Consider the following 14,169-nt stretch of genomic DNA (forward strand, 5'->3'; position numbering starts at 1 on the left):
ACAACAGTATTTGGACCAAACCACTGCCCAACTTGTTTTTCTAGCAAATTCCCTTTGAAAGCTAGATAATAAGATGAAAAAATATCAGTACATATAAATTCAAAGAAAATTAAAACACATATAAATTAGAGCAACAAATAAAAGGAGAGAGATGGTAAATCCTATAATACAGGAATCTAAGACTAATTGCGCTCTTGAAAAATCGAACATAGGTTTCTAATACGTCATTGCAATCAGACAGCTTATATCAAACACATGCAGTGATGTGCGGCAGTCCAGCATAATGGTTATCCAAATAGTTGCCTGTAGATTCTGGCATAGGTGTTCTGTGTTTGGATGTAGTTGGTGAGCTGAGATTGTCACATACATCAAATCGATTTTGGTCTTTTGTTTTTAATTGGCATAATCACAGAAACCAGTTCTTACACAGATAATAGAAGCACACTGAATTATAATTTTTACAGAATAATTCATTACATTTCATTATAAAATTCTATTTTCAGTGATAATGAGGCTTAGATATTAACTGCCTTAATTTTAAGTCTGATGTCACTCGAGAGTTCAATTAATTGTTCTCTTTTATATAATGGCAGTTTATCATTTTCAAATTCGCAATAGAAAACATCAAGAACCCATGCATATTCATTATACTTGCCATTTGAAAGTAAGCTTCATATTGTATTGTATTGTGACTTCAGAATTTCAGATTCGAACAAATGTCGTATAATTTTTTTTTAAATTTTCCCCTCAAGCCTGTTTATTTCTGATGGCAAGTGTAGTCAAAACATTACTTTGCGGACAGAGATTAACGTCATTTACTTTTGAGAATATATCTGGAAGATATATAACCATATATTATAAGAGTTATCATCAAGAGCCATATATCATAAGACAGCCTACAGTGTCTCAAAAAAAATGATGGGACACTTGTGCTTTACAAAAGGAAACTGTAGTAAAATAAATTTAAAAAAACAATAAAAATTTTTTGTGGGTGTGTTTCATACTTAAATTTAGTAACAATTATTACATAACATACATTTTCTCAAAATATTAATTTAATAAAAATGCAATTGTTTAGAACGGAGCAAAAAATGGCACACATAAGTGATGGGACACTTACTTTTCCATCAAATATTTATCCAAAAATTTTACTTTTTAAAAGGTTTTAATATTTTGTTGGATTTCCTTTTCCTTTTAAAACATGATTTAATCTTCTTGGGATGGATTCCACTAATTTTTTTGTGATTTCTGGAGTGATTTTACCCCATTCTTCTTGAAGCACCGATTTTAATTGTTGTTTTGAAGAAATGGTGTGTTTGCGAATTCTTGATTCCAATTCTTGCCAAATATTCTCTATGGGATTTAAGTCTGGAGATTGTGGTGGTGTTTTTATTATTTCAGGACAGTTATACAGCAGCCAGAGTCTAACTTTCAAAGCAGTGTGCTTAGGGTTATTGTTCTGGTAGAATTTAAAATTGTTATGAAGGTTCAATTTTCGTGCTGAAGATTTCAAATTTTGATTTAAAATGTCAATATACTTGTACTGATCCATTATACTGTCAATAAAAACAAGATTACCAACTCCAGCGGACGACATACACCCCCATACCATAACTCCTCCTCCACCATGTTTTACTGTTGGCACCAAGTTCTGTTTGCGAAATTCTTCCCTGGGTTTTCTCCACACCAAGATTCTACCGTCAGAACCAAATATATTAAATTTGCTCTCATCAGCAAATATAACTTCATTCCAGTAATCAGAATGCTTATTTATGTTGGATTTTGCGAAAGCCAGTCTGAGTTTTCTATTCTTTTCACTTACGAAGAATTTTTTCGTGGCTGCTCTACCGTGATATCCAGCAGATCGAATTACTTTTCTAATAGTCTCAGGATTAACAATTACTCCACATAATGCTTGTAAATCAGCAGCAATTTTAGGAGCACTCATTCTTGGATTTTTTTAAATATTTCGAACGATAATTCGCTTTATTCCATTGGATAGTTTTGATGGTCGGCCAGGTCTTCTTTTATCCTAGATCATATGATTCTTTTTATATCATTTAATGATATTGAAAACTGTTGAAGGACTCAAGTTAACTGTTTCAGCTGTTTCTCTAATAGATTTTTCACGTTCAATTTGCAAATTAATAACTAATTTTCGAATTTCAGGCAAAGTTTCTATTCGTTTAGCATTCATATCTGCACAGAGCTAAAAAACACAAAAATTCCAAAACAAACTGGAGAGAAATACTGCAGACGATTTTATAAATTATTGCCAATTGCTTTTGAGTAAAAATAAATACCCAAAAAATATTTTTATTGCTTACTTCAGACAATTTTTGTTGCATAGTACGTAGTGTGCCATCACTTATGTGAGCCAATTTTTGCTCCGTTCTAAACAATTGTATTTTTATTAAATTACTATTTTAATATTTTGAAAAAATGTATGTTATGTAATAATTGTTACTAAATTTAAGTATGAAACACACCCACAAAAAATTGTTACATGTTTTTTTAAATTTATTTTATTACAGTTTCTTTTTGTAAAGCACAAGTGTCCCATCACTTTTTTGAGACACTGTATGTCATAAACAAGAAATCTTGTTAATGCCATTTACAAATAATAGGACATTTTTGAAAATTTCGGAGAACCAAAAAGGCGGGCTTCGAAGACCAGTTGTCCGTGGATCACCATTGGAGAAACGCTGTATTTTGTATATGTGAATGAATTACCAAAAATGTTTGCCATGAACATGATTGTGATAGTAGGATCTTACGAGTATTTACTGCATGCATTTATTTTGGGAGGAATTTTATTCCAAATAACTGTTAATAAAATTAATTCTAAATTATTAATTTTGTTTGCTGTTTCTCGTGATTCCACTTTTACAGACCATTTAAGATTCTTTAAGAAATATATAAAGTACTTTTTATTTCGTTGAATAGCAGTACAAAATTTATTAGACTTCCGTGGTTAGCGTAATATTCATTACCACTTCCAGTGTCACGCCGTACTGTGTGATTAGTCAATATAACAGTTTAAGAAAAGTTGATCATTTATAATAGTATATGTAAATAAGAAAAGAAGCTTGTAGATTTTGGTAGAAGGAAACTTTTTTTAATCGGATGTCTTCATTGGGCGCTTTAAAAAACTGAACCTTGGACATTTATCCTGTTTGTTTGTGCTATGGTCTGGTCCTAATTGCAAGGCAGACATTTCAGTGCTTTGAAACTTAGGACTTTTTTGTGATTTGCGAGTGGAGGACCACACGAATTAGATACAAACAAGAAAGAACGATAATGACAACCTAAGCAGCAGTGAAAGACGATTGTGGGGAAAGGGAGGGATTTCACTTGTCTGTTGCAAAATTTGAGCCAAATGGGTATTTTAGTTAACGAGAAGCCTTCAGGAGCAAATACAATTCTTGAACTGAGGCTGTAAAATCTTTAAAAATATGATGTCAGTTATAATCTGTGAAAATACTAAGATGATATAACCCATCTTAAAATATTTACAGATTATAACACAAACTGTTCAGATTGTTTTAAAAACAAGAGGTTTCCCCCCTTTTAATTACCCATTTTCTCCATAAAAGCACAGTTGTGAAGAACTTTAAACTTGACTTCATGACCTCGTTTGGAAGACACTTTGCTTAAGAGTTCCTCATTTGATTTATGTACGAGGATACAATGTATTATTCCCCTCCTCCCATATCTCATTTCTTATTAATCACATCTCTTTCTTGATATAAAAAATCATTTTCTGAGATTAACCTTGCCTTTCACTATCTATTTTATAAAAACATCTGTTTTAATAATTATTTTATTATGATATGTAATACCATATTCTTAGAGAAATTTTGTGTTTTTATGAAGCTTATTTTTCTTTTGTTGTATTTTGTATTTCGATTTAATGTTCATATCAATAAAATCTGTAGATTTTATGAAACAAGAATAATGTAAATTTTCGTTAATTGTTAACTGTAAATTTGGCATGCTGTTATTCTGCCATTTTAATTCATGTTACAGTGAAACTGCTTAATACCGGTTATTATGAGTCATTACTAGATCTTGATGAGCATGATATTTTTGTTTCATATATTGCAAATTAATCGCATTTACTGGTGATTACGTAACTGTTCCAGTTCTTGGTTTTAATTGTGACCATTCGTTGTACCTCATATGTACCAGACATTATGCATAGTCACTGGAGTAAAAAATTCTTGCCCATTTATCAAATTTGTCAACTTTATTTGGGAGTTATTAAAAAGTCCGTATAAATAAGAGATTCAGTAAAATTTAACAAACTCACCTAGATGACAGGTGATTATGCATTTTCATCGGATTAACTGCTGTTTTCCTTAATATAATCTCTTACACACATATATGTCATAATAAAAGCAAAGGAAAAGACGGAACACTGTAGATGCATGATTAGACCCATAATGAAGAAGATTTTGATTGTGTAGTATGCTAGTAATGCTAACTTGGTAATATCTAAAGAACTTGGCAGTTGAGGCAGTTTTAATTCCATTTTTATTTGCAACTGATATTAAGGCACTCCAGTCGTGCCTTTCCACAGAAGATTTACATTTTTGATATTGTTGAGATAGAAAGCAAGCCAGCGAGAAGATGTAAAAAAAAAAAAAAAAAAAAAAAAAAAAAAAAAAAAAAAATACGATGGCTTTGCTCTTTGCGAACCAGCAACCTTTAATTAATTTTCTGCAATTCAGGATCTTCCCCTAGACCAGTACCTTCTAGAACATTCACGCCTATTACATAACCTCCTCATATAAATGCTGCGTCATAAGTTTTTCTACATTTTTCTAGAAGCTACTCTGTTACATAACCTTTCATATAAATGCTGCATCATAAGTTCTCCTACACAGATGCCTTCTCGCCTTCGTTCTGCTAACACCTCCGCTATGCTCCTCTTTCTTTGTTAGAACATTATAGCGTATTAAAGTCAGTCGTATCTAATAATTTAATTACTGAATAAGATATTTGAGTAACTTCGTCTGGAAAAAATCATCTGCTCTAAAATAAAATAAAGATATGCTGTTAAAAGTGAAAAGTCCTGAGTCGTCATTTTTCTCTGTGGTGCAATCATCCCAGCTTCGTCAACCATCTGCCAAAACGTAAAATGGAATAGCCTCACCATTCACCCACGATGTGTTGGAATAACTGAAAACATTACATATATATATATAAATATACAGTGGCGGCCAAAATTGCGGACACTTTTGGAAATTTTTATGTTTTTGAACTTTGTGTCCTTATAGAAAATGTTACGTTTCGCAAAATGCAAACTTGTATATATCATTTTAAAGCGAATTTATTATTGAATTCAATACAAAACACAAAATTCAATTATTTGCAACACAAAAAAGTTATATGTACTTTAATATAAATAAAAAAACACAGTTATGAAGTGGTTTGTAATGTCTAGCTTTCCTGGCCAATCACTGTTCTTGTTCTGAGAACCAATCAAATGTTAGTAACTGCCAGTAGAAGCTGACATCATGTTTACTCTTGAAATACTTCATTATTTTGCTTTGTTCTGTAGAAGGAGGACCTGTTTTTTATACATTGCAATTACAAATAGGAATTTTTGTAAATTTTTTTAAATATTTAGTCAAGAAGCAATGACATCAAATAAAAAAGTAGATTGGACACCTAGAAAGAGATGTAATATTATTGTGTTACGAGAAAGTGGTCTTTCCTATGCTGAAATTGCAAGACATGTGAGTGGTTCAGTGACTACATCTGGAGTCCGAAATTTTTGTTTACGATATCAGGAGACAAATTCAATAAAAAACAAAGAAGGAAAAGGCCGAAAAAGGTGCACCACATCTATTGATGAGAGAAGAATAAATAGACTATCTCTCCAAGATACAAAAATGTCATCAGCAGTCATCAGAAGTGATCTCTGAATGATGCTGGTGTTTCTGTCAGTTCAAGAACAATCAAGAGAAGATTAACAGATGTTGGACTGAGAGGTAGAATTCCATGAAAAAAGCCTTATCTTAATTTTCAGCAACAAAAAAAAAAAAAAAAAAAAGAGACTACAGTGGGCAAAGGAACATTCTAGAACCAAAACTTCTACCTTCCACCAGAGATCTCTTTCCCAACAATGCTTCATTTATTTTTCAGCAGGATTCTGCTCCTTGCCACTCGGCCAAAATATCGAAAGAGTGGTTTTGTACAAAGAACATTAAATTGTTGTCATGGACAGGAAACAGTCCTGATCTCAATCCTATCGAAAATTTGTGGCACCGTTTGAAAACTCTTGTCCGAATGAGGCGCCCATCAAATAAAAGGGAACTAATTGAGGCTATAATTGTTTCCTGGCATCATGTAATAACGAAAGAAGAGCTTAAAACTCTTGTCAGCTCAATGAAACGTCGATGTGAAGCTGTAATTAAAAATAAAGGGTACCCTACTAAGTACTGATAACTCACTGCAATCATCACTATCTAATGTATATCGATAACTATTATAGTTTAACATTTTTTGTATTGCAAATAATTGAATTTTGTGTTTTGTATTGAATTCAGTAATAAATTCCCTTTAAAATGATATATATAAGTTTGCATTTTGTGAAACGTAACATTTTCTATAAGCATACGAAGTTCAAAAACATAAAAATTTCCAAAAGTGTCCACAATTTTGGCCACCACTCTACATATATAATATATATATATATGCATATGTACTGGCAAGTTTGATAAATTTAACATTTGGTCAGAGATTGCATCAAACAACAAAATGCATAGCGTTGGCACTGGAACTACGTACTATTATTTCCTTCACTCTAAGCCAATGCTTCACTGGTATTACAATTAGGAGATTTTGCATGTCTTGGAGATTTTCTTAAAAAGTATTGGGCAAAAGCTGCAAATAAAGCTTCCATTGGAAAAGAACAAATCTATGAGTCAAATATGTGAGGATACGCATGTGTGGTAGGCAAAGCTGGTGGAGTTGGTGCAGACGCATAAAGCTGCAAAATTTAAAGGAAGCTTTTTTTTTTTAATTTAGGAGGCACTGAGTGGCAAATTTAGGACAGTATTTGTTCACTTGCTTTTCTCTCTGAAGAAAAAGTTCGAAAAGAGCAGAAGAAGAGACAAATCATTTTTCGTCCTGACAATTAGAGCTGTCATACAATGGCTCAAACACATGAATATTTAACGGCTGAAAACATTGAATTGATTGGTCAGCCCCCCGCACAGCCCTGACTTGGCACTCAATGACTTTTTTTATTCTTGCACATCAAAAATAAATTACGTGGTCAGTGATTTGTGATACCTGAAGAAGTGGTTGATGCATTCAAAACACATGTTTTGTAGTTACCTCAATCGGAGTGGAAAAAGAGATTCAAAAATTGGTTCAAACACATACAAATACAATACAAAAGTGTATTGATCCTCATGGAGAATATTTTGAAAAACAATAAAACCAGTTTCGATCATAAACATTTGTTTTCTCCTTATTAGGCCTGAAGTATAAATAGCAATCCTCATACATTTTTTTATCTAGTTCCAACAAGAGTACCCAGCACTTGTACATCATTGTGTAACTGAATGGAATAGTTAACTTAATGAGTTTTTATTTCATTAATGGTCTGCGTGTTAATTTTTATACTAATAAATGCTCTGTGTTTTAGATTCCACATTCCAAGATTTTGTGGAGCATCCTTGTATGTCCGAAATCAAACCTCGATCAGTGTTCATCCATGTTGATGTGCCTGGACAAGATGATCATGCAGATGACCTCCCTTCTGAGTAAATTTCTTTTTTTCCTTTAATAAAACTTTGAAATTGTAATCTTACTTCTATATTTGCCATCTTTTAATGTTATTTTCATAGATGAATATGTTCAGTGATATCAATTTTTAATATTTGCTACTTTTATTGTGAATTGCATATTCATTATTTTTTCACAGAAGTTTTCTAGCTTACACTTTCTATGTCGAGCAGTGTATTACATTGTTACCAAATTTTGAGACTTGTTTAAAATGTTTGCTATTATTAGTTTAGTTTTATGAATCTTTTAGTTAAGCATATATAGTTTTGCCTCAACAAAATGTATTTTATTAGCTTTCAGTTTCCAACAATTCAACAGCTGGGAGAAGATCTTGTCTGCATTTTAGATCATTTGAAGTAAGTATATTTCATTAAAATTTTACATTGTTTAATGTTCATTAAAATTTTACATATTACATGCAGTTTTCCTTTTTTTTTTAAAGTGCCTTTTCTTCATTTCTTCTTTCGAATCTAGTGTAGGGTATTTCTAGATGAATGAGTTTTAAAAGGATAATGCTAGTGTAAAATTTAGAAAAGTTGAATGTGAAATAGTGATGAGCATTTTGCAAATGAAAAAATATGAATGGAAAAAATATGACTGTAGCTAGAAGAATTCTAAAATAATTTCTCTTATTTTTTTCCTCTTATAAAAAAGTAGGATGATTGATATGAAAGCATTAAATTGTCATAATGTACAGTTCTATATCTCCCGTTTTACTGGGCCGATTGACGAAATTTAACTAGCATTTTTCATGTCTCAAAAACGTGACTTAGGGTATGTATTAGAAATATATGTTGCATTGTTCTAATATAGACACAATTGACACAACATCTAACTTTTTCTGAAATAACATACCAAACAATCATGCCAATTGCTTTCCATATTTCGAGTCAGCCACTCAAATTATGTCAAAGTGCCAAGTTTTGTAAAAATTGCAGGAGTAGGTTTTAAAAAATTAGCTTTCAAAATTTTAGCTCCTCCATGTTAATTGAATTTGGTATATATATATATATTAATAACTCTATTTTGATTCTTCCTTTCACATTTCAAAATTTAGGTTCATTCCAAATAAAATTCACCCAATTTTTTATTATTTGTTCTTAAAATTTGTATTGTTAAATATTTTTTATAAATTTTTCGAAAAAAAAATTTATTATAACCCATAAATTTTTACCATTATCTTAAAGTAGATGTATTTCTAAGCATACCTACAAAAAATTAGAGTTATTTATTCAAAATTTTTTAAGATATACATAAATTTCCATATGGTGAGTTTTGAAAATTGGCATATTTGTTATAAGCTATGATAAGGCAAAATGTGGTTTATGCACTTTGTTAATATTATTGGAAAATATGAATGATGATTTTTTTTCCACTCCTGTACAAAGAAAAAAAGGGAAGGAAAATAGGTTGCTATAAATTTAAAAGTTCACCAAGTGAACTATTCTTGCCACAAACTAAAAAAAATGTTCCAAGATAATTTTTTTAATTTCTCCATCAATTTTTCACCAAAAATTACAAAATTTAATATATAAGCATGACTCGAGTCGTAGAATCGAAATAAGGAAAAAAAAAAATTGGCATGTCACTTAAAAAAAAGTCCAATTTTGTGTCAAAATACCTATATTCAAATAATGCTATACATAAATCTAACAGATATCCTAAGTCGGGCTTTCAAGACATGAAAAACGCAATTTGAATTTCATCTATCGGCCCAGTAGAACAGGAGATATAGAACTGTCTCCCCCCCCCCGCAGTGTACATATATATATAATATATTTGTAAACTGTTTTAACAGAATAAAAGGGCTTGTAGTATCCATTAAGACAAATAATTTTGACAATAGAACCTAGGGCTACATTTCACTCAAAAAAGAGCTTCAAAATACATAAAGCAATAAGAAATCCTTACTTATGCTGTCATTTTTGTTCAGTCAGAGAAGTTGTACACCTCCAGAATATCATCATCAAAAATTTGCTGTGTGCTATTTCCAATAAAAAGAAGTAATATCGAAAATTGCAGCTGATTACCTCAGGAAGATTTAATAAAAGGCCAACAGTATCAATCATATGTTGTTCATTAAAAGCATCACAGATTCCACATTTCAGATTATTACCATAACATTATTTGAAATGACTTCATGAAAACCATGGCAGATGGCAAATAAATTTGAAGATAACTTTTTTATTGTTGTTAGGGAAAATTCAGTGTAAGAATTTATGTTTTTTAACATGATATGTGGCCATAGATTTCATTGTAAATAGTGTAATGATGGTTGCTTTACCAGTGGTTGAGTGGGTTATGATTCCTAAATACTAAGAATTCAAACCATATTTGATTCCAGGTGAACAGATAGGGTGCATGGTTAATTTCCATGGTTTTTCCCACATGTAACATGAATATGAGCCAGATTTTCTTCAAAAATTCCCCACAAAGGCATCCCTTTCTTTAGGCATGAGCTTTGCCTTCAGTTAACCTAACCTTCTTGATGGGTGCTGTCACTGCTCTTATTTTACTGAAGTAGTTTGTGAGTTTAGAACCTGCACAAAATATGTTTCAAATAGTAAATGCAAGGAAAAATAAAATAGATGAAATGCTAATACAAAAAAAAAAAAAAGAGAGAGAGAGAGAGAGAGAGAGAGAAAGGTTGTTCACAATGACTTACGGTAAATTTTTGTCCCTCTCCCTTAAAAAATAGACTCGATTTTGCTTATATCATTTTTTAAAATTTTATTTCTTTTTACTTTTGTATATAAGTTGTTAAAGGAAAATGTGAAAGGAATAAATAGTTAGGTAAAATGCAGTATTATATATATATTTCTATTTTTGATTAACATATTCATCTTAAGCAGTGTTTCTTAATTTTTTTAAAAAATTTTCTCATTCAGTCATTAGGTATTTTATAAGTATCGAAAATTAATAAAAGGTAATATTTATAATTAAATAAACTATTTATTTAATTTAATTTGTTAGTATCAGGGGTACTTTCTGATTATCTGCCACCCTCCAAAAAGTTATGAACTTGTTGGTGACATTGAAAAGTATTTGCAAACTAGTTGGCAACTAATTTTTTACCAAACTATTTCATGAAAGGTGATAAAAATTTCACACCAGGAATTCCATACAAGAGCAATCAATCAATAAAATTAAAAAAGAAGAAACATAGATTAAAAAACACTTTCCTTTTTCAAGAAATCTTTCTTTTTTTTTTGTGGTGTAATTCTCTGCATGTACACAGTGATTTGTTTTTGCTTACAAAACACATCAGAAAATTGCACAGACTCTGGTATTGTGCAGTAGCCCAAATAGACATGTGCTACATACATACCTAGGTTGCCATATAAATACTTTTTGGGGAATCATGGGTTGCTACATAACTATTTGATGACATACTGCTTTTGCCCATAAATAACGTTTCGTGACTTTTCGGCAGGGATGCACATAAACAGAAAGTACCGTATCTTGTACTGAAATAGTTTTAGATAAAAGTTGTGTTTGTATATTTTTTGTTGTAGATTTAGCTTTGCATCTATTCATAATTTTACTGGCATTTTTCATTGAAAAATTATTAATGAAAATTTTCAGGCTTAACACTTTTTATATTGCTAAATGGAATATTTTTAGCAAAACTAAATGACAATGCTAAATGAAGTTTTATATTTTTATTTAAAATAGAATTTATTTTAATTTTAATATAACATAATTTAAAATATAATTTATTTAAAATATAATATTTTTATTTAAAATATAATTACTAACTTCGCCATCTGATTTCATTTTGTGTTTTTTTAATGCAATGCTGCATATGTAATAAAAGGGATTATATTTTTCAGGGTGAAACTAGTGGTTGGTTTTGGAGAGGGTGCTGGAGCAAACATTTTAGTTAGATTTGCTGTGAGTAGATGTTGCTATAAGTATGGTATTAATTGTTCATTATGATAAAAATACTGCTTTGAACTGTTATGCCACAAGCGGGGTGTAATTCTTGAAAACACTGGTTTAAGTTTCAGGGTTTCTAGGATTGACAGTGAATATATGCATGATATTCATTCTGTATTTAGTGTGTGCTTCTGATTCTTGAACGTATAGCTCTGCTTTTGTGGGTGAATGGTGGATCAAGCAGTTATGGTTATTTTCAGTGAACTTGTCAAGGGAAAATATGTTTTTGCAAGAGAATTTTGAGTAGAAAAATTTGCTTTTAAACATTGAGGAAATGAAGAACCAAAATTTTAATATAGCTTTTGAAAGGAAAGGTGTAAATAATTACCACTCATTGTAAAACTGAAGCACAATTTTAGTGATAAACTTATTTTCTATTGTTTTCATGTGTCTTAAAATTTTAGATGTTTGAGAATCATTTTTCTTTTTCAGGACTGAATGCTTTTATTTTCTTGTTAGTGTATTTTGGTATTTATCAATTCATTGCACCAGGTGAAGAGAGAAAAAAGAAACATTTATGTTTTATTTATATTGTATATGGTGGAGTCATTAGGTTATTTTCAAATGAGAATCTTTCAAAACCAACTGTTTCTTTACCCAAGACTTCTGATTGGTGACTGGACATACTGATTCCTACACCTCGAAAGCATATGGAAGAAATGTCTGTTAATTTCTTAGAGTATGAACCATGGTATATATGAAATATGCACTTATATGTAGATATGTTCAAATAATGAAAACATTTCAAATTGCTGATATCCATGCTTAGGGTAAGAAAATATTTCCAGAAACAATCTTATGAGGCTTTTATGTTATAATTAGTGAATATTTAGTTGCTGTGAGTCCTGTTAATCTTTGTGAACTAAATATAACTGTATTAACTATAATTTTTGAAAGAAGAATGATTTCTCCCCTCCCCCTCAAATGATTGAGAAAGTTAGTTAATTTTTTCCAGTTATGCCAACACTATGTACCATAAGTCATCAGACACCCAATGCTGATGATCTTTTTGCTATTAGTACTTTTATTTGTTAATCTATTGATTTTTTTGCTATTAGTACATTTATTTGTCAAGGAAGATCTTTGAGAGCTAATAAAATATAAGAGGATTTTTCTGTTTAACAAGAAGAACAATGAATAGATTATTGTTTTGAATATATCAAGATCAAAGCACAATCATTTATGCAGAAATCTGTCTGACTGCATGACTAAATTTGTGAGCACTGACTGTTTGAATGATGAACATGCCCCATTTGAATGAACTCCGCTGTTTTCATTATCTTACTCTTGACACACTTCCATTTTGGTTGTAGCATAAAGCAAATTATCACATAAAGAATATTTTTAAAGCATATTCTTTGTGAGTTATGTAGCCATAGTAGAACAGTTCTGGGACAAATACTGCTTTTTGTTTATTATGTAAACTTTTGAGTCAGTATGATTTAAGATTTTCAACTATTATAAATAAAGCAAAATAAATAAAGAAGCTAAGATTTACTATTAAGAGAAACATTTAGATGATACAAAAGATGAATTGAAAATGGCATTATTTACATAAAACTTCAAAAAATCACTGTTATACATTAAAAAAGATATATATATATATATATTTAGGGTAAGGAAATGGATTTTTGGAAACTTTTTAATTTTTTTCCTAATTTTTGAAAACCATTCTTGTGACAAGATTGCAGTAAAAATTCCTACATTTGATCACCCTCACTTCCTGAAATGGATAAAGAATTATAAAACATTCAGAATATGTTTAGAAAAATTTGTGCCGTGTTTTTTTTTCCCTTCAGGGAAATTTAAAAGTTCTCCCAAAATACTAGTGCATTATGGTAATTTTATAAAATGGAGCTTTTGAAAATACTTTGCTGAATAACTTGGGAATATAGTTTAAATTTCTTTTCAATAAGTAATCTCTTAGAATATTCTTTGCAATTCTTTCTTGACACTGATTTATGAATGCTCTGTTTTTATATTGTGTTTGCAGTCAAATATTCATTTTGTTTGTTTATTTAATTTGTATGATTTGTTGACAGAATAATAGATGTATAGCTACCTAATTTTAAAATATACTATAAAAGGTGGATATTTTATATCAAGGGTTTTCCTATCTTATTTACTAGAGGAGCAACTTTTTGGAATCAATAACTGTTGTGGAGCCCCTTGCGCTTATCTTATATACCGTACAAGTAATGGTACTTAGGAGTAATATTATGGAAGATAGAAAGAAAAAAAAAAAAAAAAAGACAAGGTAAAACTGGAGGTATCTAAACAATTGCACTATATCCACACATTGAAATTATATTTTAATGGTACTTAGGAGTAATATTATGGGAGATAGAAAAAAAGAGAATAGAAGGTAAAACTGGAAGTATCTAAACAATTGCACTATGTCCATACATTGAAATTATATTTTTAAAA

General features: G+C 30.4%; 1 protein-coding gene across 2 annotated transcripts in view; it reads left to right on the plus strand.

The window, feature by feature from the left end:
- LOC118187136 (uncharacterized protein ZK1073.1) overlaps positions 1-14,169 on the plus strand; it is a 224,436-nt gene that overhangs the window by 169,480 nt on the left and 40,787 nt on the right. For both annotated transcript variants that reach the window (XM_085814518.1, XM_085814519.1), the window contains exons 4-6: positions 7,664-7,781; positions 8,097-8,159; positions 11,637-11,697. In XM_085814518.1, coding sequence (XP_085670644.1) covers positions 7,664-7,781; positions 8,097-8,159; positions 11,637-11,697 — 242 coding nt within the window. The remainder of the gene's footprint in view (positions 1-7,663; positions 7,782-8,096; positions 8,160-11,636; positions 11,698-14,169) is intronic.

This window comes from Stegodyphus dumicola, chromosome 4, assembly GCF_044657685.1.
Source record: "Stegodyphus dumicola isolate Sdum_Otavi_A_Nest chromosome 4, ASM4465768v1".
Lineage (NCBI taxonomy): Eukaryota > Metazoa > Arthropoda > Arachnida > Araneae > Eresidae > Stegodyphus > Stegodyphus dumicola.